Source organism: Mustela putorius, unplaced genomic scaffold, assembly GCF_011764305.1.
Source record: "Mustela putorius furo isolate JIRA1106 unplaced genomic scaffold, ASM1176430v1.1 tig00000596_pilon_pilon_pilon, whole genome shotgun sequence".
In the NCBI taxonomy this organism is placed as follows: Eukaryota; Metazoa; Chordata; class Mammalia; order Carnivora; family Mustelidae; genus Mustela; species Mustela putorius.
Genome location: NW_025421428.1, coordinates 7,447,842 through 7,475,696, shown reverse-complemented (window position 1 = coordinate 7,475,696; position 27,855 = coordinate 7,447,842). Strand labels below are relative to the sequence as shown.

At 39.9% G+C, this 27,855-nt stretch overlaps 1 protein-coding gene across 17 annotated transcripts in view; it reads left to right on the top strand.

Annotated features, from left to right (window-relative positions):
* MAPKAP1 (MAPK associated protein 1) overlaps positions 1–27,855 on the top strand; it is a 241,414-nt gene that overhangs the window by 116,557 nt on the left and 97,002 nt on the right. For all 17 annotated transcript variants that reach the window (XM_013058760.2, XM_013058749.2, XM_045082406.1 and 14 more), the window contains 2 exons: positions 12,211–12,387; positions 27,381–27,490. In XM_013058760.2, the coding sequence (XP_012914214.1) occupies positions 12,211–12,387; positions 27,381–27,490 (287 nt within the window). The remainder of the gene's footprint in view (positions 1–12,210; positions 12,388–27,380; positions 27,491–27,855) is intronic.

The window sequence follows — 27,855 nt, the reverse complement described above, 5'->3', positions numbered from 1 at the left end:
TTCCAAGATAGTTACACCATTTGGTATTTCCATCAATTTATGAGTGTTCCTTTTGCTGTAAATCCTTTCCAGCATTTGGTTTTGTAAATGTTTTGGATTTTAGCTATCTTAATAGGTGTGCAGTGGTATCTCATCTTTGTTTGAATTTGCAGTTTCATTTTTGAGTATCTTCTCACATGCTTATTTGACACCTATTTGTATTCTTTGGTGAGCTGTCCAGTTCTTTGGCCAATTTTTTAATTGGGTTGTTTTCTTATTGATTTTTCAGAGTTCTTTATATACCTCTCAGTTATGTGTTTTGTAAAGATTTTCTCCCAACCTGTGGCTTATATTTTCATTTTCTTAACAGCATCAGCTCCAGCTTACCACTTTTTTCTTTCATAGATTATATTTTGGCATTGTATATAAAAAATCATCACCAGACCCAATGTTACCTAAATATTATTATATGTTATTTTCTAGAAGTTTTATATGTTTTTTTGTGCCTCACAGTTAGCTCGGTGATTCATTTTGAGTTAATTTCTATTAAAGGTGTTAGGTCTATGTCTAGATTTTTTTTTTAACACGTGAATACCCACATGAAAAGATTATCCTTTCTCCATTCCTTTTGCTGCTTTGCTCCCAACGCCTTCGCTCCTTTGTTAAGTATCAGTTGACTATATTTGTGTGGATCTATTTTTGACATATAAAATTTTTTAAACATTCCTTTTTAATGTATATTTCATCATACTCAAGAGTGAAACAGATCTTTTGAGTAACACCCATTCACGAAAGAGAGAAAAATAAAATTCAGTGAGGTTTTATCCTGTCAAGAACTTGAGATGGGAGGTATATACACCTGCTCTTTACAGGCAACCACATTTACTCCTCTTCATAGGTAACTTAAGAGATTTTTCAAGGGTAGTTTTGACTAGTCCCAGTTTTTGTGCAGACTTTAGTCCTGTATTATGACTCTGTTGTACACTAAAATAGCTATTCTTTGCCTTCTTCTTTTCAGTAGTCCCTTAAATATTCAACATATTTCATTACTTACTATTGTTCTTTATGAGGCTGCTGACAGGTGAGCTACTAAAAGCCGGAGGAGTTTTGTTGTAGTCTAGAAAGCTGGAGTAGTATACTTTTGAGATTATTGCATTACTCAGTGAGTGGCAGTTTCTGGCAATAGAGTAGTACTGTCCCAAAGAAAAATAATGCAGTCATCTTACAACTGTTAGAATGGCTGTCATCAAAAAGACAAGATATAACACGTGTTGGCGAGGATATGGAGAAAAGAGAACCCTTGTGCACTGTTGGTAGGAATGTAAGGTGCAGACACAATGGAAAACAATATGGAGGTTCCTTAAAAAATTATAAATAAGGGGCACCTGGGTTACTCAGTGGGCTAAAGCCTCTGCCTTCGGCTCAGGTCATGATCCCAGGGTCCTGGGATTGAGCCCCACGTCGGGCTCTCTGCTCAGCAGGGAGCCTGCTTCCCTTCCTTTCTCTCTGCCTGCCTCTCTGCCTACTTGTGATCTCCGTCTGTCAAATGAATAAATAAGTCATCTTTAACAAATTAAAAATAGAACTACCGGATGATCTAGCAATCCCACTTTTGGATGTGTATCTGAAAGAAATGAAAACGAGATCTTGAGGAGATATCTGCATACCCGTGTCCATTGCAGCATTTTTTCAGTGATATGTTTCACAGTTTTCAAACAACCTGAGTGTCTGTCTATAGATGAAAAGATAAGGAAAATGTGGTATAGATACACATAGTAGAATATTATTCAGCTGTGAGAAAAATATCCTGCCATTGTAACAACATGGATTGATCTTGAGAGCATTATGCTAAATGACATAAGTCCAAGAAAGACAAATAATGTATAATATCACTACATATGTGCAGTCTAAAACCAAATTCATAGAAACAGAGATTAGAATCATGGTTCCCATGGACTGGGGGATGGGAGATATGGGGAGATACTAGTCAGAGTACAAACTTCCATTTAGAAAATGAATACATTTTGGGGGTGCCTGCATGGCTCAGTCAGTTAAGTGCCTGACTGTGGATTTCAGCTTGGGCCATGATCGCGGGGTCATGAGATCATGGCCCATGTCAGTCTCTGTACTCAGCGTGGAGCCTGCTTTTGATTCTCTCTCTCTCCGCCCCTCAGAAAGAAAGAAAATGAGTAAGTTTTGGAGATCTAATGTGCAGCATTGCAATTTCAGTTAACAGTACTATTTTATATACTTGAAAGTTGCCGAGGGAGTAGATATTTAATATTCTTACCCCCAAAAAGAAACGGTAATATGTGATGTGATGGATGTGTTAGCTAATATACTTGGTGATAATAGTTTTGTAATGTGTAAGTATATCAAATACACATATGTTATAAAATGATTACCACGAATAAACTAGAAGTTCTTAGAATATAGCATAGTGGTTAAGAGCATGGGATCCAAAGCCAGAGTCTGGGTTGAATTCTGGCATTAACGCTTTGGTGTGATCTTGAATGAATTACTTCAATACCATAAACTCTAGTTATCTCATGTGTAAAATGAGGATAACAGGGTAGTTATGAAAATAAAATGAGAAAATACATGACACGTACTTAGTGTTTATTTCTGTTGCCATTAAATACTATAACTACAGCCAGCTACTACTATGACCAATACTGGTAGTAGTTCAACAACAGAAGTATAATTTAGCTCTTTCTTAATGATTCAAAGAATTATACTGTGCTATGATATACTGGTGCCCTTGTGGGCTTATGTAAGTATATAAGAATATTTGATTTTACATTATGTTTTCTGACAACTTTGCCATTTGAATTCTTTGTACCTCCCCACTTTTGCTGTCTACATGACCACCTCTTTATGCACTCCCATTTCTGGGTTGCTGCTTCTAATTTATTTTCCTTAGAGTTATCATTGAGAACCACATACTAGATAATATGGCCCAAGAGGCCCTTCCCATTCTGATCCTCAACTATGCTCCCATGCATCCATTCTTTAACACATCACATTCTTTAACTGGCAGCTTTTTGATCCCACTGATACCATGTCTGCTTTTTGCTGTTTCCTTAGTCAGAAATGCCTTTCTCACTCTTCTCTTGATATCCAGCTTAATCTTGAAGACTTCAGTTCTTTGTTATTCATTCATTCTGCAAAAATTTATGGAGTCCCAGGCTCTAGGTATCGAGGATAAAATGGGGAACAAGAGAAATGTGATCGCTGCACTCAAAAAATTTACAGTTTGATGGGGAAGAAATTATCAAGTGTAAGAGCATTTTGTAACTGGCTCATTTCACTTATCATTTGTATTCATTCATGCATTCAATAAATATTTATTGAGTGTTTGTTATATACCACACATTTTGCTGGATATACAATGGTGAGTGGAGCCAGACATGGTCTTTCTTTCATGAATTCCACAAGCTAGTGAGGGAAATGGGCAAATAATTCAAATAATTAAACCAAATAGTGTTTGCATAAAAACTGAGTTAAGTAATGTGAAGGAAAGGAAAGCCATTTATGAGAGCCTAGCCTTGCAAGTCAGGGAGAAAATCCCTGAGAAAGTGATACCAGAGGTGTTTAGCAAGGGGAAGTTCCTGGCAGATGGAACTGCATGACATTGACACTGTGGCAGGAGGAGGCATGTAGTGGTCAGGGAATTAATGAAGACCAGTACGGCTGGAGCACAAAGTAGGGAAGAGAAGATAGAGTGAGATGAGACTGAGGTGGGCAGGGGCACAGTGGAGATTGAGAGAGGAGGACAGATTCTGGAAATGTTTAAGAGGTAAAATTCAGGGGATGTGGGTTGGCGGATTGGGGTGGCTGGGTGATGGACATTGGGGAGGGTATGTGCTATGGTGAGTGCTGTGAATTGTGTAAGACTGATGGATCACAGATCTGTACCCCTGAAACAAATAATACATATTATGTTAATTTTTTTAAAAGAGGTAAAATTCATAGGACTTAAGGATCAACTACATGTGAGAAGTGTGGGAGAGGAGAGGTACCAAAGGTGGCTCCCTAGATTCTTGACTTGCACAAGTGGATGAATTGTGCTTTTCACTGAGGCAGGGGGCACTGGAAGACTGGGTTTTATTTGGGTTTTTTGATGTGGGAAGGGGAGTGGGAGGGGCACAAGTTTCATCTTCTATCTTTTAATTTGAGATGGCTTTGCTATATCTAAGAGAAGTTTTCAAATAGTCATTTTTAAAAATTCATTTTTATTATAGTTCAGCACAGTTAACATACAGTGTTATATTAGTTTTAGGTGTACAGTAGAGTGATTCAACAATTCCATATACTACTCAGTGCTCATTGCAGTAAGTGCACTCTTCATGCTCATCACCTAGTTCACCTGTCCCCCCACCCATTTCCGCTCTGGCAGTCATCAGTTTATTCTCTGTAGTGAACACATTTTATGTATATTATTTCATTCTTTATAATACCTCTATTACTCATAGATAACGGTAGAAAAACTGAGAATCAGGAACTTAAGTTATTGCTCAAGATCATATATTTAGTAAGTGGCAGAATCAGGATTTGAACCCAGGTTTCACTCCATTTCACTTGCTCTTAACTACCATGCTACACAAAGAAATGAATTACTTTTCCTGGTGATAGTGCCCAGAGACATGGCCATTTAAGATTTTCATCCATCCATCATTCTATTCTTATAATCGTTCATCAGCAGGCATTTAGATGTTGTTTATACCATCCCAGGTACAATGCTAGGCACTAGGAATATAATCAGTCATAAAATAAAGTTTATAGCCTCAAGATACAGGCTAATGGGTGAGACAGATACTAAATTGCAGAATTTTAGCTCCATTGTCATTGAGACTTGCTATAGTAGTAGACATATAGAATGCTGCAAGATCATCGAAAAGGATTTTTCTAATTCTGTCAGAAGATGGAGGCTCAGGTTGAGTAGGGGTGGGAGAAAAGTCAGGGAAGGCTTCTTAGTAGAATGGAATACCTGAGCTAAATCTTGAAAGATGACCAGACAGACTAAGTATAGGGAGCCTCTGGGTTGAGAGACTTGCATGAGTATTAACAGGAGCTGGCATATGATCTGATGAGGATACTATAAGCAGCTAGTGTGAATGAAGCTTAAGCTCTAGGTTCTGGAATGGCAGAAGATTGAGTTGAAAAGCACAACAAAGTATAGTGAGAAGACTTTATGGAAGCCAGATACTTGTAATGGGCTCTTTTGGTTTAATTGTAAAGGGTGCAAAAGGTTTTAAGTATGGGAATGACAGTATGGTGTTGTGTTTCAGAAAGATCCCACTGAATATTTTCAGGGTCAGTTTATAATAGAGTTGACAAATTTCTGAAACTTAGAATTTTGCGTAGTGAATTCTTTTTAAAAATATCTAGTTCAGAATGATATGAAAGAGGACTTCTCAGAAATGCCAGAATGTTAGAATTAGCAAACAGGGATGTTAAAACAGCTATTATAAACATGCTTCATATGTTCAAGATGATAGAGGAAAGAAGTAGGAGATATTTTAAAAAACCCAAATGGAACTTTTAGAGATGAAAATTATAGGATCTGAAATGAAAACATGAGTTTAACAGCAGATTAGATACTATAAAAGAAAACATCAACAAACTTGAAAACGTAGTAATAGGAACTATCCAAAAAGGAGCTCAAAACAGTATGAAGGTCTTCCATTTGGAAATTAGTGGGCATTCTCTCTTTAGAACTTCTTAACCAGGAATTTTAGGCTTAACTATTCCTGTGTGATATGGCTGTGGCTTGACAAACCTTAAAAGGTTACTTACCAATTTACTTTATATTTATGGGATTTTTATTTTGGAGATGAGGATATCTTGAAAGTCTTAAAAGACTTTTCTCTGACCTCAAAGAAATGAACTTCTGTGCTGCAATCCTCAGGGCGTTTCTTTCTATTGATAATGTTTGACACACTCTTTATAATTGATTCTGTCATCAAAGTAAATACCAAAGCCCAAGTAAAGGGTTCTGGATATTGCAGAGCCATGTGCTCTTTTCGTTTTTCATTTAAAAACAACAACAACAACAACAACAAAAAACAAGCATTCATCTATCTAGTCCTATCCTTAAGTATATTTTGCATGTTTTGAAGATAAAAGTGAATTTTTATGAGTATGTAAATTGAACGTGTCAGATCACATTTGAGAGGAAACTAGGATGTTTACTAGAATGCTCCCAAATTTTTATATACAAATTAAATGCCAATTAAATACCATCTTCCTATATATGGATTATAGGCTTTTGTCTCTTCATAAAAACCTTACTGGCCTTTGAACATGAAATGAGTATTGGTCAATAATTGAATGAAATAAATTTTTCTAATGCAAAATTTTATTAGCCTTATTTGATGAAACATGAATAAGTGAAATTCAGTTAATTATACCCATTAACACTTCAGGGATTAGGATATGTAGATATATATGTTTATTTTTTAGTCACATATTTATTTGTTCATATAAATATGAAATATCCACGGTTGCTGTAGTGAGTACATTTAATGATAGAGTATGTGTGTGTGTATCTATCTGTCTTCCAGAAGGACTCTTTTTGGCAACAGGGTCCATTTTGCCCCCATTCATTGTGCTAACTTCCAATCTTCTCACAAACCTAATTGTCCCTGGAAGGGAGTTCTTTTTCCATGCCAACCCACTTCTAAAATTAAACCTCTTCCTGTGGATCCTATTATGCTGTACTTACTTCCATTAGTCTTTTCTTTTTTTTCCAGGAGGAACTCTTTTTTTTTTAAATTTTTAATTCAAGCATACTTAATATACAATGTTATATTAACACAAAGAAAATGAAAACATAAATTCAAAAAGATATATGTACCCCTGTGTTTTTATTGCAACATTATTTATAATAACCAAGATACCGAAGCAAGTATCCTTCAATAGATAAATGGATAAAGAAGATGTGTGTGTGTGTGTGTATACACATTATATATACACTCTATATACATCAAAAATGGAAAATTATTCAGCCATAAAATGGAATGAAATCTCACCAGTTGCAACAACATGGATGGATCTAGAGGATGTAACTAAGTGAAATAAGTCAAAGAAAGACGAAAACCATATGATACCATATGATCTCACTCATAGGTGGAATTTAAGAAACAAAAAAATGAGCAAAGATAAAAAAGACAAATGAAAAAACAGACTCTTAAATATAAGAACAAACCTGCAGTTATTTATTAGTCTTTTATCATTTTTCAATCTCTCTGATAGTGTCTCACAAACAGGACTTCTGGTGTTCTCTATTTCATGCTATCTGCCATGCTTCTGTTAGATAGTTAATTCTGCTTCTGTGTAATGAGAAGCTTAGGAGTGGTAGAAGAAATTTTGACAAAATGAGAATCCTTTCTTCGGGTACTGTGCAATTAATTAAGTCATTTAATCCTTTTAAGACCGTTATGCAGTAGATATGTATGGTTAGTTTCTCCATAATTCCAAGACTTGATAGAGAAAATGACCACTTAGAAATCAGGAGATGTGGGGTGCCTAGTGGCTCAATGGGTTAAGCTTCTGCCTTCGGCTCAGGTCATGATCTCAGGGTCCTGGGATCAAGCCCTGCATCAGGCTCTCTGCTCGGTGGGGAGCCTGCTTCCCCATCTCTCTCTGCCTGCTGCTCTGCCTACTTGTATTTCTCTCTCTCTCTCTGTCAGATAAATAAAATCTTAAAAAAAAAAAAAAAAAGAAGGGATGTGGATGAGGCAGGAAATGCTGGGGGTCCTCAGGACAGGTGATTCTTCAGTGGGGTGAGAGGAGATTTCCCAACCTTCTTTGTACTGTTCTATATTTTTAAATTGTTTTGTGTTTCTGATAGGCCTGCATTACCCTTACCAAAAAATAAGTTCAATATTTTATAAAGGAAAATGAAATACTTAGTCATTATGGGACATCTGGAAGGTACAGGAAAAAAGTGCTCATTGCTTAAATGTAAGCACAACCTTTGTAAACGTTTTGGTACCTTTCATTCTAGTCATTTTATATGCAGATAATTCAGCATTTTGGCATAGTTGTAATAATTTGTGTTTTTTCTCCATAAAAAAGTAAGGTGTGGGATGCCTGGGTAGCTCAGTCAGTTAAGAATCCATCGGCTCAGATCATGATCTTAGGGTTGTTAAGATCAAACCCCTGTCTCCCTCCCTTGGCCCCTCTCCCCTTTAAAGAAAGAAAAAAAGTGAGGTGCCAGTACTCCCTATCTTGATGAACTATAAAAATGCCTCTCTCATCCTCACCTCTTCCTGGGCCTTTTTCTCCTTTTGTCTTGAATTGCAGTCTCTGACTCATCTACACTGCCTAGAAAGCCCCATTTGGTTAACAGATATCAATGTGACAAGCAAGAAAAAGAAAAAGAAAAGCTTATTACTTCTCCTCTTCTTGTTAGCACACACATCATTAATAATACCCTTTATGTTTTTTTCATGAGTAGAGTGATTCAGTCTACACATTCATATATTCATTCATTCAACAAATATTTGTTAAGTATCTACTAAGGGCCAGCCATTTTATTCTTCAGTGAGAAGCAGAGACACTAGAAGAATCCTTGCTCTTTAGGAGAACATAGAAGCACAAATAAGAAAAATGTGATAAGTATACGTAGAAATATTAATCAACTTCGAAAAGACCACAGAGAGGAATCAGTTGGATTCTCTCTCCTAGAGATCCAAATGATTCCCCTAGAGAAATCAAGGAAAGCTTTTTATACATTAAAAAAAATGGAGGATCTCAGAGAGATTTAGTCACACAGCCAGTTAGTGGTTGAATTAGCATTAAAACCAGAGCTGACTGTAAAACCACTCTTTCTTCTACTGAACTAGGTCACAAGGAGGAGGCATCCCTCTTTTCATTGTGTTCATTGTGTTATAAGTTCCAGATGTCAGTATGTGGGGGATTCTTGAGTCATGGACCACAGCTTCCCCCTTTTTCTCTCCCTGCTTCAGAATGCCACCAGTTTCTGATTTGATCTAAGTAACAGAGTGGAAGTAAGGAGACCTGAGTCTATAGAACCAGCTTTGCCACTCTTCGAACTGGGTCGTCATGGGCATCTTATTCCTCATTTCTAGACATCTCTTCCCATTTGTAAAAGTGAGGAGGTTGAAATAAATCTAAGCTTCTAATTTTTGTAATATGTCATGGTTTCCTCCTTCTTTTCAAATTATGAGGCATTTCCATAGAAGCAAGGGTTCCCAAGGGCCTTGGCAAGTCTAGACACACCATGGAATTGGCAGAGGAATAGGTGGGGGTCAAAGGTGAAGGCTCTTAACTACCTGGGTTTGAATCTCAGGTCTGTCACTTACTGCTATTTAATCTTGAACAAACCACTTAACTTCATTGAGCCTTGCTTTTCTAATTTGTAAATCAGAAATAATAATAAATAACTCAGTTGTGTGAAGATTCATTGAGCTTTTGTATATCCATCCACACTATTTTACATGGTGTCGGGCACATAGCACTCAATTAATATAGGTAATGATACTAATGGCTACTGTACTAGTACTAATTTGGAGTCCTGAAGAGGTTTTAGAAACCAGAATACCATAGTAGCTTCTTTTACTAATGATTCCTTTGTATAGGCACAAAGGAACCAATATGTACATGCGTTGAATATGGAGTTTTAGTAATTTTCCCCTCAGGTGTTCAATTAAAGGGTTGAAAGAGTTGGGGTACTGTTTGCTGCTAACTTTTACTCATGACCCAGAAAAGACTTCCATTCCTCTTGTATAATATGGGAGGAGTCATTCATTCTTTTCTCTGCTGTGTTCTCAGTGCTCAGAGCAGGCTACAGCACGGGGTAGGTACTTTGCAAATGTTTTTTGAGTGACTAAATGATTTCACACTTTGTTTTTAAAAACTGAGGAGAATAGTAGCACTTGGCAGTGAGTCTTTAGGCTCTTGGATCTTATTTTGTGACATGTGTTGAGTTTGTTTTGAAGGGGATTTGGGGACATCCCATGACATTCAAAACAGAATTCTTCTGATACCAATGTTTGGCTTTCTGCTTTGATCAATAGGCTTATTATTTGCCCTTGAAACCTCTGTGGTGCTGGGGAATCACAGACATTCCTCAGGATGATTTACACGGCAATAAATAATCTGTGCTGTCGGTTGCTTGCTTCATCAGTGTCTGCCCTGTTCCTAAAACCCTGGAGGCTCCATGGGTTGGAGCACTGCCGACACTAACTCCAGATCATGTCCCTTAGCTTTACTGTTCTTTTGTTGCTCTAATATGCATCCACAACACATTTTTTTTTAAAAGATTCTATTTATTTATTCGACAGAGATCACAAGTAGGCAGGGAGGAAGGCAGAGAGACAGGCAGAGAGATGGGGAAGCAGACTCCCTGCTGAGCAGAGAGCTTGATGTGGGGCTCAATCCCAGGACCCTGGGATCAAGACCTGAGCTGAAGGCAGAGGCTTTAGCCCACTGAGCCACCCAGGCACCCCTCCACAACGCATTTTTAAGGGTTGGTGTAATTGTAGAAGTTATTTTCCATCTGACTTTATTATAGTTACGATACCATTTATTTTTTTATCTCTGTTATATGGTAGGCTCTGCATATATCATCTTCTCTAATCTGAGTTAGGTGATTGTACCCTTTTTATAGAAGTGGAAACTCAGACCCAAGGAGGTGAAGCTTTTTTTCTGAAATCGCGTGGCCCGTAAGTGCTGGAACTTAGATTTTATTTTAACTCAGGTCTTTCTGGACGCAAAGCTCTTAGCAGCAATACTATGACATTTTTTTAATCTAAGGGACTTTCTTCTGCTGCTATAAGTGTTTGGGGTTTAAGTTTGCAACCTCTTGCAAAGATCCATAAGTTTTCCATATCATTCAGAGATGAATTTTAAATTTCTTACCAGCGTTGCAAATACATGAAATTTATAGAGACAAACATAGCCAGATTACTTTCTTGTTATCCATCCATTTAGCAAATTTATAGTTCCCATTAATTTTAATCTGTCCTTATTACCTGTTTTATATAATAAATATCTCTTAGTCCTGACAGACTGAGTATAGATCACCTGAAGTAGGCTCGCTCTCAATAAGCAGAGTTGCAGCTAAAGATTTGTGAATTAATTGGGAAAATTGCAAATCAGGTAGTCAGTGAAATAATTCATTGTCACATCCAATCAATAAACTTTGTAAATCAACTCATTTAATTCAAAAAATGATCTATATAGATCAAGCAACCAATTAAACAATTAGCATACACTTTGCAATTAATTAATTTAAGCATCAATCATATCATTAAAACTCCAAATTTAAGCTGCACAATTTAGAACTCTAGTGCCTTGTGAACTACTAGGTTCATGTCTGTGAATGCTAGCAGATTAGCAGTTTCACAGTTCAGCTTAGGAGCAGGGTATCTTAAAATGTTTTTAATTGATTTTTAAGCTTTAAATTGTCTTTATGATGGTAGAGGTTCCCACCTTTTTTCTGCAAGTTGACTTTTTAATTCCCCCAAAGAAAGAGAAGGCAGTGTGTGTCGGCTGTAAGATGGGGAAGTCTGGAATCTGGGATTATAGACTGGACATTCTGGGGATGTGAGGACAGTAGTTACCTGCATCAGGATAACTCAGGTCATTTGCTTTTACTCTGTTACGTATCCTTAGTGTCTGGAATCAGATCTTGCCATGTGAATCTGATACTCTTCAAAGAAAGGAGAACTGTATGGATTATCTTTGTTACCTTGAGTATTCCTCTGACCTAGAACAGGTATTTTCTTAACCCCAACCGTAAGTCAAAGGCCTCTGATTCCTCCCCCATGCCAATAATTTTTTCTCCTTTATAGTTTTGTTTCTCTTTTATGATATTTATTTTATGTATACTTACAGGTAACTAGTGTAGTACTTACTTTTTCAACTTGATATACTGTAAGCTTCCTTGAGGGCTAATACTAAGTGTCATCTTTGATTTAAGGGGTTAAGTTCTGCATCTTACCTATAACAGGTGCTCAGTAAATGTTTGTTGAAAGAATAGAGTACTGGAAGGCCCTCATTTCACATTGCTTTTCTCCCCCTTTGTATGCCATGTTTTCTCCTTCAAATGCAGTAGGATTGGGGGGAATCTAATGTATCACCAGGCTCTTGGGTAAAAGAACAGCTGTGTCCCAGTTTGCTTGCTGTATACCATCGGCTCTGGTCTCCTTGGCCCTCCTTCATCTTGGTATTCACTCACCTTTTTGGTTTTCCTTTCAGTGACAACGTCAGTGCCTACTGCCTGCATATTGCTGAGGATGACGGGGAGGTTGACACAGACTTCCCCCCACTGGACTCCAACGAGCCCATTCATAAGTTCGGCTTCAGTACCTTGGCCCTGGTTGAAAAGTATTCATCTCCTGGTCTGACATCCAAAGAGTCACTCTTTGTTCGAATGTGAGTATTGACCCTGTTACTGATCTCAGTATCTCATCTCTGCCTTCTAGGACTTGGACTTGTTTGCTCATGATTTGAATGCCACTAGGCATCTGGATTTTCATTTGTGGTGACTACTTCCAGGGAGATGTTGACGACACTGTTTGCATTGTGTTTCATGCTTCTGCACCTGGATTGAATGCAGACATGCTTTGCAGTAGCAATTTGCATTAGGTAGCTCTCTGCACGTAGTATCTGTGAGCCAGGCTTCTGGACCTACTGCGTGGGGTACTTTGGAGACTGCAAAGCAAAAATTTTGGTTTTCCCTTTGTCTTCATGAACTCCAAACTATATGAAAATGTGCATTGCAGCCACTTTTGTCTTGTGACTTAAAATACTTCTTTTCTTCTCCAACTTCATTCAAATCAACTTTGATTTTTCCTCTCAGTTGCCTTCCTTTAGACTGATAAGGGGGTATTTTCCCGTGCCTTTGGCATTCTAATAAAGGCTTTAACTTATAAGCCCTTTCCAGAAAAAGTGTTTGTAAATGCAGAAAATAAAATCCACCAAGAATGTAAAAGAGTTCCATTATATTTAAATACTTCTGAAATTATTAAATGAATTTGTGATACAGTGATATGTATGGCTTTTTAATACCAAGATCCAGCAGCAGGTCTAACTCCTAAGTCTCTCACTTCAAAGTAGTGATGAGCATAAATGAGATTTGAGAAGTCTGCAGCAACTGTAATGTGCTGTGACATTTGTTTTTTTCTGTTCTTAACAGAGTCACCAATACTGCTAATACTACTGTGATTTGTTGACTATATTTATAATTGAAGGAAATGGGGACACCTGGGTGGCTCAGTGGGTTAAAGCCTCTGCCTTTGGTTCAGGTAATGATCCCAGGGTCCTGGGATGGAGCCCCACAGCAGGCTCTCTGCTCAGCAGAGAAAAGCCTCTCCTGCAAATGCAAGAGAGCCTCCTCTCTCTGCTTGCCTGTCTGCCTACTTGTGATCTCTGTCTGTCAAATAAATAAATAAAGTCTTTAAAAAAATAATAATTCGGGACGCCTGGGTGGCTCAGTTGGTTGAGCAGCTGCCTTCGGCTCAGGTCATGATCCCAGCGTCCTGGGATCGGGTCCCACATCGGGCTCCTTGCTCAGCAGGGAGCCTGCTTCTCCCTCTGCCTCTGCCTGCCATTCTGTCTGCCTGTGCTCGCTCTCTTTCCCTCTCTCTGACAGATAAATAAAAATCTTAAAAAAAAAAAAAATAAAAAAATAAAAAAAAAATAATAATTCAAGGAGATGCTAAATATCATAAGTTAATGAAAATAAAAATAAAATTTTTGTGTATTCAAGTCTCTAGAGCGAGTTTTACCCAGAGGTCCCAATTGTTAGAAGAAAGCCTGTAACATTTTCTAAGCACAGCGGAAGCTTCGCTAATGGGAACGGAGACTTGCCCTCTCCAGGCCTCTCCTGGGAACACTAGTGATCCTTTTGGCACCCCCTGCTGTTAGTAACCAGCAAACTCACTATCCACAGGAGGGATTGCTTTAGAGGACTTTTCCCTTCTCTCTTTAAAACATACTGCCTTTGTTTCAGATTTTCAGTGAAAATAGGATTATGCTACCTATGATATAGGAGGATTTTGTGTCAGGGGGAGCTGTTGGGGGGGATGATTCCAAGTTTTTGTACTTAGGGTTTCATCCCTGCTATGAAGTCTTGTTTGCTATATGTAACAGTAAATATTTTCCCTCTTTTTATGTTTCAAAGGGGCTAAATCAACAACACTGAAGAATACTGAAAGTAATCTAAAACTTATCCAATGATTTATCCTTCCTAATATAACTATTTTCATATCATCGTTTCCATGTATATATGGAAATATATATATTAAAATATATATTATATATTACATATATTATTATATATATTAAAGTTTCTGCTCTAGTGTAAATATTTTGTTATTTTTACTTAAAATTACAAATATTTGATATCTTTTCTTAGTTCCTATAATCTATATTTATTATGTACCAAGAATCTAGACCAACCCTGTGCTCATGGAGCTTACTATCTAGTAAGGAGGGATTCGTCAAATCATTAAAACGTGGCAAGCAGGACAACAGAAAAAGGCCCAGGCTGTGTTGGAAGCCTACCACAGCATATTTAGATTGTTTTCTTGCTTTGATTTTAGTAAATGATGCTAATAGTCCTTATCCAGATCCCTTTAACTTCTGCTGAATCACATTCTTTGGACAATTTCCTGTGTGTAGTATTATTGGTCAGATTAGAAACATCTCTAGACTTTCATTTTGTATTGACACGTAGCCTTCTGAAAGGTGTTCCAGTTTACAGTGCAATTGTATTACTAACAGCTACTGAATACTAACAGAATTCATAAAAGCATCTTTTAAAGTCTTATTGTCACAAAGTATCATTAGGACATTTTTTCTGTTTACTTTAGAAGATGTATACAGGGCTACTTCAGTAGTCTCCACCTGCATTTTTGTTTTTATTTGTAAATGACTGGAAGAGTTCTCATTAGTGCATAATTATTTACTACATAAATATTAACATGTGACCACCACATTCTTTTGAAGTAAATGTCCTTTTTAAAACAAGGGCTTTTAGATCATTGATTTTCAACAGAATGGGGCTGGGGATAGCAAGACATACCTTCCCGGGAGAAGCATCTAAAGACTATACAGGGTCTCCCTATGAACCCCGGCTTTTGGAGAATGGGAGGAAAGAGAGGAGGAAGGGCAGAGGGTAACAACAACTGCTTTGAACTTAATACTCTTACTTTTTTCCTGAATTACTCCCATCCCTGCACTCCCACTCCCAAACACACACACCCCAGGCAGTCCTTTTTCTATTTTAAAGTTCAAGAGAGCTTATTCAATATGTCTGGAGTGTTTCTGAAAACACGAGGTAAAGTAAAAACTTTATATGCATTTAAGAAAAAAAAATGTCAATAAATTTTGTTTCTTCTCTTCCTCAGTTGTCTGATGAAATAGTACAGATTACTGACCGTTTGCCCCATGTGTATTTTCTTGCTTCAGCAACCTTCCATTCACCTTGCTGGTCTATATTCTAAGTTAGAAAAGCCCCTCCTGAAAAAAAAAAAAAAAAGAAAGAAAGAAAGAAAAAGAAAAGCCTCTCCTGCAAATGCAAGACAATGTGTCCAAAGTTTCATAGAGTAAAGTCCCAGCAAAATAAGTACAGCTGTCGCTCCTTTTCCCGGTTGACCCCTTACCTCCTTGCCTCTCTCTCCCAGGGGAGAATGGGCAGGGGGTGTCTGGGAAGACACGGAACTGAACCAGGAAGAGAGAGCTCGGCTTTGACAATAAGCAGTGAATTAGTATTTACTAAATGAAAGCTATGTATATGTTAGTCCATTTAATCTGAATATAGACTGGTTTTTATTATGACCATTTTCAAGACATAAAAACTGAGGCTGACAAACTTTGCTCTCAGGCCTGGATTTGCCCCCATACCTGACTTGCAAAGTCCACACCCTTTGCAACACACTGCTGAGGGTTTGGGACAGTGGTGGGGAATCTAGTGGTGGTCTCATCATTCAAGTGTCCACTGTCTTAAGGCCAACATTCAGCTACTATATATTATAGTGTAGGGTAGGAGTGAGGGAGCCTCTGGCGCCAGAATGCTTGCGTGCCATTCCTGACTTTACCCTTGCTAGTATGTGTATGTAATCTTGGATGAACTGCTTAACCTTTTTTGGCCCAGTCAAATGAGGGTAATAATAATAGTACCTACCTCATAGAGCCATGATGAGGATTGAATGAGTTGATATATATAAAACACTTAGAACAGTGCCTGGCTGTGTGAGTGTTTATTGTAGTTACTGTTGCTGTGACTAGAAACCTTTTGAGGGCAAGAACTGATCACTTATGCCCCACAACACCCAGAGTAGCTCCATTAGTGTGGTAGGTACACCACAAATATGTCTCAAATGAACTAAATAGAACACTACCTGTTTCTGCATTTTTCTCCTTCCCCTCCTTTCTGTCTCTATAAGAGAAGGGCAGAGTGTGGGTAGACATTGTTCAGCTGGACTGAAAAGTTACCAGGATAACGTTTGCTGACTTAGGGGTAGGCATAGACATTGGCAGGGGTAGACATTGGAGATCTGTAGACTTCAACTCAGTCCTCTTACGGGCAGACGTCTTTTAAGAGATAGTAGCAAGACTGTAAACTCCTTGAAGAGAGGGTGTACACAGTCTTCGTAGAGAAGGAATGGATGAATCTTCAGGTGTCTTTGGGCTGCTGGTGGGGGGGGTGGGCTGGTCAAACTTTCTTTCCTATTTTTCTTTCTGAGCCCACCTAGCTTTTGGTACAGCCCTGTGCCAGAAGGCAAGCCCCCCAGCTTGCCTTCTGGCTTTCGGAGGCCCTCACATCACCCACCCCACCCCTCACACCTCCCACATACCATCTTTTCCCACTCCAAGTGAGGCTGTACAAACTTTGAGCTTCAGCTAACCTGGGTTCAAGTTTCAGTTTCACTGGCGACTTGCTACATGACTGTACTCTCAGCTTCTTCATCTGAAAAATGAGGGGAGTAATAACTACCTCATGGAATTGTCATGAGGAATTTTCTGAAATGTAAATCATGTACAGACCTCTTTTAAAGGAAAATTAATTCTCCTGAAGCCTCAATGTTTGCCAAAATTCATTTTATTATAACATTACTTAAATACCCTTAAGTGTAAAATTCTAGCTATAAATTCCATGTCTTTATGCAATCCAAACAAAATTACAAATTAAATACAAATAAAACTATAACATTAATAAAATGCAAATTAACAACTTAAATGCAACAGATGATGTTTGGTTCAGATTAAGTCACTGATGTTGGATTTAATGGTGTTAAATGTTTTACTTGTCAACTTGAGTTTTTTTGATTTTCTTATGAAACATTGACTACCATATTAATATTTGTCCTTTTAAATAGTGAGTGTATTTTTAACTACTAGTCCATTATTTTAATGAGCCAGTTGATTTATAGTGCATTCTCCCCCTGCCCCCCAGTTTTACATGTGCTTTACTGGAAAAATAAGGCATTTCTGCAACGATAACGAATTTATGTCAGTTTGCCCAGGACTTTCCCTGTTTTGAGATTCAAACTCCTATACCCAGGAGCATCCGCCTCAGCCCATTGTTGTTTGTTCTGTACATAGGCGGGTTCTCTGCCTGACCGATACCTGGGCACAGTGTGACTTGGGTACTCAGAGCATGAATTCTTCAGAGTTCAGCAAACAGGAGTTCCGTAGAGAGAGCCTAGTGCCCGCTTCTCCCCTCACTTTTCTCTATTCAACAAAGAATTAATAATCCCACTTCTGCATGCGACTTGCAGTGATGTCATTTGGCTTTTACTGAATCTATTAGTGACATTAAATAACTCTAGCTGCTAGAACACACAACCCCCAGATCTCACCAGTTTATCCAGCAAGTCAGCCGACTTCCTCTATAAAGAGCCAAGCAGTAAATATTTTAGGCTTGTGGGCCATACCTCTCTGTAACTCAGCTCTGCTATAGTAGCAAGAAAGCAGCCATAGACAACAATATATCAATGAAAGGGCATGGGATAGATGTGTTGACACTGGCTTATCCTACTAAGTTTAGTTCTTGTTCAGATCCATCTGATGAGGTCGGGTTTTTCTCCTGGGTGTTTCTCCTCTAGGCAGTGATTCAGGGCTCCCCAAGCTGGGTAGAGATGGAGAACATGGAAGTGTAGGAGTGGCCTATATCTCTATCAATCTATTGCTTGTATAGGTTATCATATATATACATATATGTATCATCTACATATAATTTTGCTTTTTAAAATATACATTATATGTATATGATACGTGTGTGTGTGTGTGTTCTTGATTTTCATTAAAATAAAAACAAAAATTTTAAATCCTAACACTTAGCTTGTGAATTCATCTGTTGATCCTGAGGGCTGTTGAATCTAAGATAGGAAATGCTGTTAAGAAGATGTTAGCTCAGACCCTGGTATGCAGGAAGTGTTACATAGTTGCTATTTTTATTTTTTCTGTGAGAGATTCATCGGTCTGAATAATTCACACTAAGGTGTGTATGGGATTTAACTTTTCTTTGGGTGATTTATTACATAATGAATACATGTCCATCCTAGAAAAATTAGAAAATAGAGCTGTGTTTCTTCCTATAAAAGAAAATTTAAAATTTCACTTTGTTCCATCATGCAAAGTTGTGACTTTTCAAGTTACAGAATATGTATGTTTAAAAAGAGGAGAGGGTGCTGAGTGTGGCTCAGTTGGTTTGAACATCCAACTCTTGATTTTGGCTGAGGTCATGATCTCGGGGTCATGGGAGATCGAGCCCTTCCTCGGGCTCTGTTTTGGGGTAGAGCCTGCTTGGGATTCTCTTCCTCCCTCTCCCTCTCCCTCTTCCCATCTAGTCCCCGTCCCTGACTCTTGTGTGCGTGCACGCTCTCTCTGTGTGGAAAAATAAAAAATAAAAAGAGGTACTAGTTAACTTTCATGAGTCCCCAGTTGGAAAAGTGTTCTGTGGAGAAGGATGTGAAACTGGATGACTTCTGATCTTCTTACTGAGTCGACGGTGTGAGACTAGCCTTCTCTTCCCAGGCCCTTGGTCCCAGGAAACTCCCAGACACAGAGTTGTTTGGGGAGGGAGAATGGATTTACACTAAAAACTTGTAAATTAAGAGCGCGCTAATGGAAACTCTCTCCTTTAACAGAGGCAAGTGGATTTCTAAGATACCCATTGTTCGTGATTGATTTTGGACAGATCCAATGTATGTGTGTGTGTGTGTATATATATATATATGAATCTTTTTAACTTGCTGACTGGTAGCTGCTCTGAGCCTAAGCATTGAAGTTGTTTGGGTATCAGCCGTGTGGAAGGGGAGAAGTAGGAGGCAGCAGTATGGGGGAGTCTGGCTCCCAACACTAAATCACCGGATTTCAGCTGGATCCCAGTATCCGAGAGAGTGCTCCTTGTCAGCAGTGACCAAGCCAAGGCCTCCCGGGCCTTTAGACGTGGTAGGACAAGGGAGAATGAGATCTTGGAGTGAACAGGGGAGGAGCCTGCTTTGTCCCTCTCCTCCCATTCCCCAGCACAGGGCCAATTCAGTTAGGACTTGTGGAACTGAATTGAGTTCACAAATGGCACTGGCAACAGCAACTGTGACAGTATCATTAGATGCGTTGCCGTTAACATTTCACACCAGGATCCTACTCTGGAGTCGGGGAAAAAGGGTTTTAGAAAGTGAAGAAAAGTCCAAACCAGTAAAATGGACAGAATCTCCCTAAATCATAAGTCAGTAAGAGCAGTTAAACTGCCTTCCTATACATATGTTTTACTTATGTTTGTTATCTCAGGTAAACATGGGGAAGGAATGTTTTTAACCAATAGCTAGATCAGAACAGATAGAATCCCGCTAAGATTTTGCTGTTTGGGGAAGGGCCCACCAGGTAGTCGGTAGACAGTCTTCCACCAGAAGCAGGGCTGCCTGGGTCATTATGGCCCAGAGAGTTCCCAGAGACTGCTGTGGCTTCTCTTGGCTCTGTGTGAAAGGAAAGGTTAGCTGTTTTTTAAGAGGCGTGCAGATTCTTTGCTGTTGGCTCTATGAGGACTTTTCAGAGGGGTTGGTAGTTTTAGTGTACCCTCTTGATGAGATCTCCAGGGTATACCCAAAGTGATCAGACCTTTTTGAAAGGATATCGTCAGTTTTGAAGCCTCTCCTACCCTTATGTGATACTGCCTTGTGGTCTGGAGAGGAGGGAAAAAAAGGAAATGAGTATTTTTGCACACTCACTCAGTTTGGTGCCTATAGTGGCCATTATCTCATTTATTCTTTATAACAAACTCATTTTTATAATATATGAGCTGAGGATGAGAGACAAGTAGTTATTTGCTCAAGGTCATACAATTTGGTAAGGGGCAGAGCTAAAATAGAATAAGGAGGGGAGAAAAAGACGCCTGTATTCTTTGTACTCAGGCCTGACAATATGGGTATAAATTATCTTACTTATTTATTGTTTGCTCGAGTCATAGAAGACCAACTGTGTGTTGTTTCTTTTCATTCTGTTGTATTAGCAAACATTTCCATTGTCCAGATTGTCCTCATGTACGGAAATGTAACATATGCAGCCTGTTTAATTTTGTATTTGTAAATCTGACTTGATTTCCTTTTTGGCAACAGCTACTGTCTAGAGAAAAGAAAAGATTTTTCTTTGTGTCTGTTTAAAGTGACAGAAATATTGGAGCAAGTAATAAAGATGGAAAGCATTAATTACATACTTACAAGAATTTAAAGGTCAGACAAGCTAAATATGTATGTTTTGCTCACTGGAATGTCTCTTGAAATTGTGCCAGGATGCGCGTTGTTCCTACAATGAAAGCACCCATTTTAGATAGCCATCAGCTTACTTTGGTTTCCAAAAATTATACCAGATTGTTGCTTTAGTTGCTATATATTCTAAAAGTTTAGGACTCCCATTTCTGACATAAATGTGATTTGTTTCATGATCCACCCCCTTTGGCCATGTTTAGTTACTGTGTCTCATTTTGATTTCCTCTGTTCTCCCCTCAGCTTATGTTGGAGTCTGTCAGCTGCCGCTATGTACATGTCAGGCTAGTGACTTGTAATGTTTATTAATACAATGTCAGTCTTGCTGTTGAAAAAACTGTGATGCTTCTCAGAAGGTTGCAGTAGAACGAAGCGTTTGATTTCCAGATCCTGTCTGCACTGCATGGTGAATACATCCTCAGATGTTATGCAGTTCACTGACCTGACAGTTATGGAACCCCGCCTGGGACCCCATTTCAGCAGGACATATTTGAACAGAAACAGTTTGCAAAACTTTACACACTTAAACTCCTGCCAAGGCAAACTGTTAGCCACTTGAGTTTGTTATAAATACCCAGTGGCAGTGGTTGGAAGTAGCCCACGGTGTGTTTTATATTCTGAACTGAATGTGAATGTCTTTGCGGTTATATAGAGTAGTAAATAATTGAGTTTGATTAGGGAGAGGGACCTCATTATCCCCCACCTGTGCCCAGCTGGAAGGGGAGGGTCGAAATGAAGCCATTAGCTGTCTCTCTTACTGGCATCTCAAAGAGCTCAAATACATCTGTGTCTTATTTTCTTTTCTGGCACAATCAGTCGAGCAAGCTAAGCAGGCATGACCGGATTTGGCAAGTCCCAAGGACTCTGGCAAAGATACACAAGGAGAAGGCGGAGGGCAGTCATTTTGGCTTCTCACTGCCCATTAGTCTAGCGAGTTATGTTTTTGGAAAATGTCTGTTTTGAAAAAGAGTACTTTGTCCAATGTCAAACATCACATACTCACACAATACGCTTTGATCTTTTAAAAAAAAATTTTTGTCAGTGCAAGGGGAAACAAAATGTGGCATTCACACTAGTGTAAACTCTCTTTATGGATAAAGTAATACTCAAAAGACTTGCTTTGAAACAGGCATGCTACAGTTATTACAAGGCTTTCTCTTGCTCATATATTTTCATTTTCTACTTTGAAGTACTAGAGAATGAACATGCACGGAGTTGGGACCAGTGCAGGCTGGGGACTGGAGGAGTGTGTCTTCATCACTGTTAGGACCTGGTCAGGAGCGGAGAAGCGAGTGCTGCTCTTGGCTGCCTTTTCCCCTTCCATAAGTTGAGACTGTGGCTCAAGAAACCATGAAATTCTCCAAGGGCTTTTAAAAAGGGACCTCGCAGTTCATATGGTCGTTTAAAATCAAACTGAATGTTACAGTGGAAGTTGAATCTTTGCCACAGATTGATAGGTAGTTCCCACCTGGAGGATGTGCTTTCTGGAAGTCTATTCTTCCCATGACTCCTCAAGGCTCTCCTCTGGGCTACAAAGAGGTATAAATCCCAGGCTTTGGTGTTGGCCTTCCCTGGCTCCAACTCCTGGCTCCTTCACTTAGCTGTGCAACTCCAGGCAGTGTCCTAACCTTGCCCAACCTCAGTTTCCTCCATTATAAAATGGGACTGATAATAGCACCTACCTTTTCTGGGAGGATTAAATGAACAAAGTAAGTGCTCACTAAATGTTGACAGTTGTCCTCATCTCATTCATCACTTCTTGGTACATAGAAAAGCCATGGTTATTATATTAAGCACTTATTACATAACCGGTATTGTGTTAACAGATATTTAGTCCTCACAATAATCTTCTGCTTTAAGAATTATCCCTGTTTCATAGATGAGGAAACTAGAAGATATAGAGAGAGAGACTGTGTCATTTACCCCCAACTCCAGAGCAGGGACCACTGGGACTGGACTCCAGAGCTGGGACTCCAAAGCAGGGTCTGCTCTAGGCTGTGCTGTGCTTTGCTGCCTTCCAGTCACCACCAGCTTCCGTACCACGATACAGGGCTGGATGATCACTGTTTGAGACATCTCCATTAAGAAGCTCTCTGGTCCCCTGACCCCTCCATGGCTTGGCCAAGTGCCTCTGTGTTTGGTAGCACTCGGAGCTGGCCTCCTTCTTTGTACTTAGTGCACAGCAGTAGAAGTCTTTGTTTGCTTCTTTGTCTTCCTCTCCCACTATACTGTGCTCCTTGGTTTAGGGACCATAGTGTTGATTTCTGAATTCAAAAAAGATCTTTAATAGAGGAACTTCAGGTTAAATGCCCTAATGCCTCCAACCTCGGATTCTGTAAAATGGATCTAACAATAACACCTGTTTTAGGATTAAATGAGTTAATACAGGATTTAAAAGCTTAACTTAGCATGTGACACATATAGTGGTTGCTGTTACTTCTGTCGTGATTGCTGAATAATAACTTGTACTGTGGAGCTCAGAAAGCTCTTAATAAGTCTCACTAAATTTCCCTGCACACCCCCATGATTTTTTACTTTCCTCATCTCTAGCCAAAGCCAGTGAGTTAAGCTGAGGTACAGTGTACCCACTTCCCTGGCTCACTCTCTCAAAAGTGAAAGTCTTGAAAATGGTGCCTTGAGTGCTTTTCTGTGAGCTTCAGAGGGGGCCTGATGCCTGGGTCAGGGGTTGCTTGCTTACAGCGCGCCTGACTGTTGCTACCATGCCCAGCAGGTTGCACATTTTAATGGCCCTGTGTTCCCAACTATAAGCAATGGTTGGGATCCTTCCCCAACTAAGCAGTATCTGCTGAGGGTGTGTGGGGAGGGCGGGGGGGGGGGTGAATGGGGCCTCTTCTCTTGGAGAGATGACTTAGGACATGGGGAACACGAGAGCACTAACATTTCTAAGCTCCTTTTACTGTTTGCCAACCTGAATGCTAGGTGCTTGCCATTCATCGTCTATTTTATCCTCTCTGCCAGTTCTTTAGGGAAGCAGCCTCCTCGTTTCATGGCTGCAGCAGAGGTTCCCACGTGTTAAGGCAATGTTTTGGTTAGCCGTGGAACGAGAACTTGAACCAAAGGGTATTTAACCCCCAGTGCATGTGTTTTCCTCTCCAGTATGTTACCTCCCAACTTGGGTTCTGCTTCCAGCTCTGTCCCTATAAATAGAATCTAAGCTTTCCAGATAAGGACCTGTGCCCCGTCAGCTCTGGTTTAATATTTAGCAGAGAAATGCTCATTGTGTTAGGTTAATGTGGGTATAAAAACTCCCCTCTGGTAACTGAGTGGCTTTGCACTGGGACAGAGCTAAATTCCTCAAGTGAGTAATCTCTTTTTAAAATGCCCATACGTTTTTCAGTGGTTACAAGACTTGACAGGACCTAACTTCGAATTGACTGAAGCACTCCTGGCAGCATTTAGTCAGCTCCCTGAAGTGGCTCTTCCTCCTAGACCCGGCGCAGGCAGCCCAAGGAGCTGTGGAGGGCAGCTGCCTGTGCTCAGTGCCCCCAGCGTGCCCTGCTGTGGCGGGAGACAAGCCGTCTATCCACGAGGGGAGCGGGAGGAGGAGCAGTTTCTGAGCCGAGAGTCCGGGTTTGTAGTCCATCTGTCCCTCCATCCGCCTGTCTGTCCGAGGGCCAGCCACCCTCAGCACAGGTCGCACCTCAGAGCCTGGAATGCGGGGCCACACGGAAGGGAGACAGGACCAGCGAGTGCCCTTCCTAGCTACTGCCAGCTTTTCTCTCGAGATCACTGTCTTCTCAGTCGCACACCCAATGCCCAACGTTAAATAAAAAGCAGCTCTAAAAGATGTATTTCAATAGACTTTTTCGAAAGCCCATAAAAATTCCTGGATATAAAGAAATGAGGCATAAAACCCAGAATGTTTGGAAGTCAAGCTGAAAATTGCGGAAGCAAGTCTCCATATCCATTTATTAAATGGGAGCATAACTTAACAGTCGCACCTAGATGTCTTCTGAGAACCACTTCGATTCCGTGCTCTTGTATTTTGGAAACGTGTTGCCCCCTTAAGTGCTGTAGATTTGGAGCAAGATCAGGAGTTGATGTTTGTCTGGAGGGCGGGAAGCGAGCAGAGTGGGAGACTGACCCGAGGAAGCTTTCATTAGGTCCGGTTGAGTGTGCAGTACGTGGGTCACAACCTCTTTCTCCTTTTAATGTGCACGATTTTACCGGAATGGAGCCCCAGAGTGAGATACCGCACACTGGCGCAGGCACGTTCCGAGCGCCGTGCGTGCCCCTTCCCTCCACTGTTGTTTTCATTTTCCTCTCATGAACCTTGCTACCCTGGCTTCAGCACGGAGGCTGTAAAGGAAGATGGAGAGCCGAGTTACCTCAGAATGATCACTATCGTTAACATTCACGGGTGGTTCACTTATCATTCCTGACTGCACAGACATGGCAGCCGCTCGGAAGCGTCCGCAGGTGTAGCATGGTGATACATATTACATTGTGCCACAATGGATTTATGTATTCTGTAACAAAAGAAAAGTGTAATGAAAAAATACAGAAGGTAATCCTTTATTCCTCCGCCACACAATTTATCAGTAATGCCTGTGGATGATAAGTGCCAGGGATTTCCTCTGCTTGCTTTAACCTTGTCACCCAGGTACGTTTTGGTAAAATGACAGAAAAATACAGACGAGGGATTTTCCTGTGTTCAAAAATCTTTTAAAAGGACACTTTTAATTTATGGAAGTTAGTCCGAACGCAAGGCTTCCCTTTGAGCTTCTAGTCTGCCTTTGCTACAAAAGATAAACGTATTGGTTTGAAATAATGCTGTCAGCCAGCAGCAGATTAGGCAAGAATGTAAGCGATTTATAAGCAGACTCAAATCGAAAATAGTTCAGGTGGAACCCAGGTAGATGGAAGTTCGTGAGATCTAGCCCAGGACTAGTTTGTGCGTACCCGAGGACTCGTGTTCCCTTTTAGGCCCCACTCACCCATCGCCCAACATATTGTCACAGATGGAGCGCATACTGACTTCTGAGGAGCGAGCAGGGGAAGACAAGCCTGAATGCGGATGATTGGCATTTGTTCCAAACACGCCCTGGCCTCACGCCAGAGCAAATACCCCCAAGTTTATAAATGCACAAGGCACTTTACATTTCAGTGTGCTTGCCAAAGTATCACTTACTGCATCGCTCCCTAAATATAGTTTTTAAAAAAAGAGCTATTTCTTATTTTGCTTTGATCAGTAAAATAAACTTTTAAAGATTGTTCTGGGATGGGGTCCAGCTTCTGAGGTAAAGAATGGCTGGAGCTCAGGCATGATTCAGTAACAGAGTGTTCAGTAAAATTAGCTTGACAGTTCTCAGGCCTGCTGTTCAATAGCAAGAACTTGACCAAGTTAAAATGGATGATCGTGCTGGCTAGACCAGCGTCGGCTTTTGCTTTTTAACAAATGGAATGTCAAGGATTAAACAGCGAGCCGTATGGAGAGGAGGGGTGTGGAGATGTCTTTGTATTAGGGAAGCAAATTGGGTCCTTGGTTTTGAGATTGGCCCCCCAGCCCCTGTGGAAAGCCAGCCACCTGGTTGGGTCCAAACTAGGTCCCAAAGAGGTTTAAGGCCTCTTCTCAGCCTCTCCTTCCGTTGGGAAGCTTTTCCATGGCTTAGCTTGGGGCTTGGCTTTTCTTTCGGATTTCTTGTCAGTATGAAGTTCTGCCATATTTTTTGGCTGTGTGTTCTCCTTTGAGATTCTTATGAGGAAATGGGAATGCGACCAAACTCCTTGTGGTAATTCCCATGTTCCATCGTTGGAAACTTGGGTCCCATTTGTTAGATGAGCTGCTTGGAATTGGCCTGTTTTGTTCTGGTGCCCGAGCATAGTGAGTAGTATTTGTGATACTTGCTACTGCAATTAACAGTCTTGGTGAAGTCCTACCTCACCCAGGGATGGGCTTCTGTTTTTAGGGTACTTGTTCCCTACCAGATTTCTCGCTATCTACATGAACTATTCCCTTCAAGTTTGACTGACTAGAAGTTTAAAAATAGTCTTAGTGTTTTGTCTTATAATTATTTAAGCTTCATTTCATATTTTGTTTGACCTTCTTGGACTAAGTAGATTAAAACATTCCTACTGAAGTATATATAGACCGTATATTCAAAATTTATTTATTTACTTATTTACTAGCCACTTAGGAAGAGCCTTTTTTTTCCTTATTCTAAATTGCTTTGGGCTGTCATTCTCTCCCATCACTCCCCCGCCACCCACCATCCTCACCCCATGACATTTTTCCTGTAGGGCTCCATGAGCTTTAATGTGATGGTAGTATCTGCCTGCAGTGACATCTACTGACACAAGCTAAGTTTATTGTCAACCCGTGTTCAAGATTTGGCTTGGGAGCCAACACAAGTAACCCACGGTACTAGTGACCCACACTGACCAATTAGATTCAATTTGAAATAAATTAGAAAAACATTTCCTAACTCTGACCTTCCTTTCACTTGGAACTGTTTATACCAGAAAGCCCCCCGCCCTCTTTCTCTCTCTCTCCCTCATTAGAAGTTAGTCTGTTTTTTTTAAATAACTGGCACTTTGAGGTACACTCAGTAAAACTTTATTAAACACAATGATGACCGCAGTAACAGTCCTCTGGTTGAATGTTAGTGATGATTTAATATTTGTCTTTTCCTACAGAAATGCTGCTCATGGATTCTCCCTTATTCAGGTGGACAACACAAAGGTCACCATGAAAGAAATCTTGCTTAAGGCAGTGAAGCGAAGAAAAGGATCCCAAAAAATTTCAGGTGAGACCCTGGAAATAGAAAATTAACCGTTAGTTTAAAAGTGTTTGGTATGTGCATACGTGTGCATGCATGCGTCAGTATGTGCACATGTGTGTGTGTGTCTGTGTGTAAGAGAGGGCTGGCTGGATTGTTTTAGATATCATTGCTAGAAGGTTTGGTTAGCAGATCTACAGCCCAAAAAAAAAAAAAAAGTTTTTTTTTTGTTTTGTTTTGTTTTTGAAACTGCCCCTGGGCCCAAGGAAGGGTTTGGGTCGGTGGCATGTATGAGAAGAATGTGTTCCTATTGATTATGGAAGTTCCACCATTAATAATGTGTGGTAGATTGATATATCTATTTGAACTATTAGTTGGTGTAAAGCTGTCTT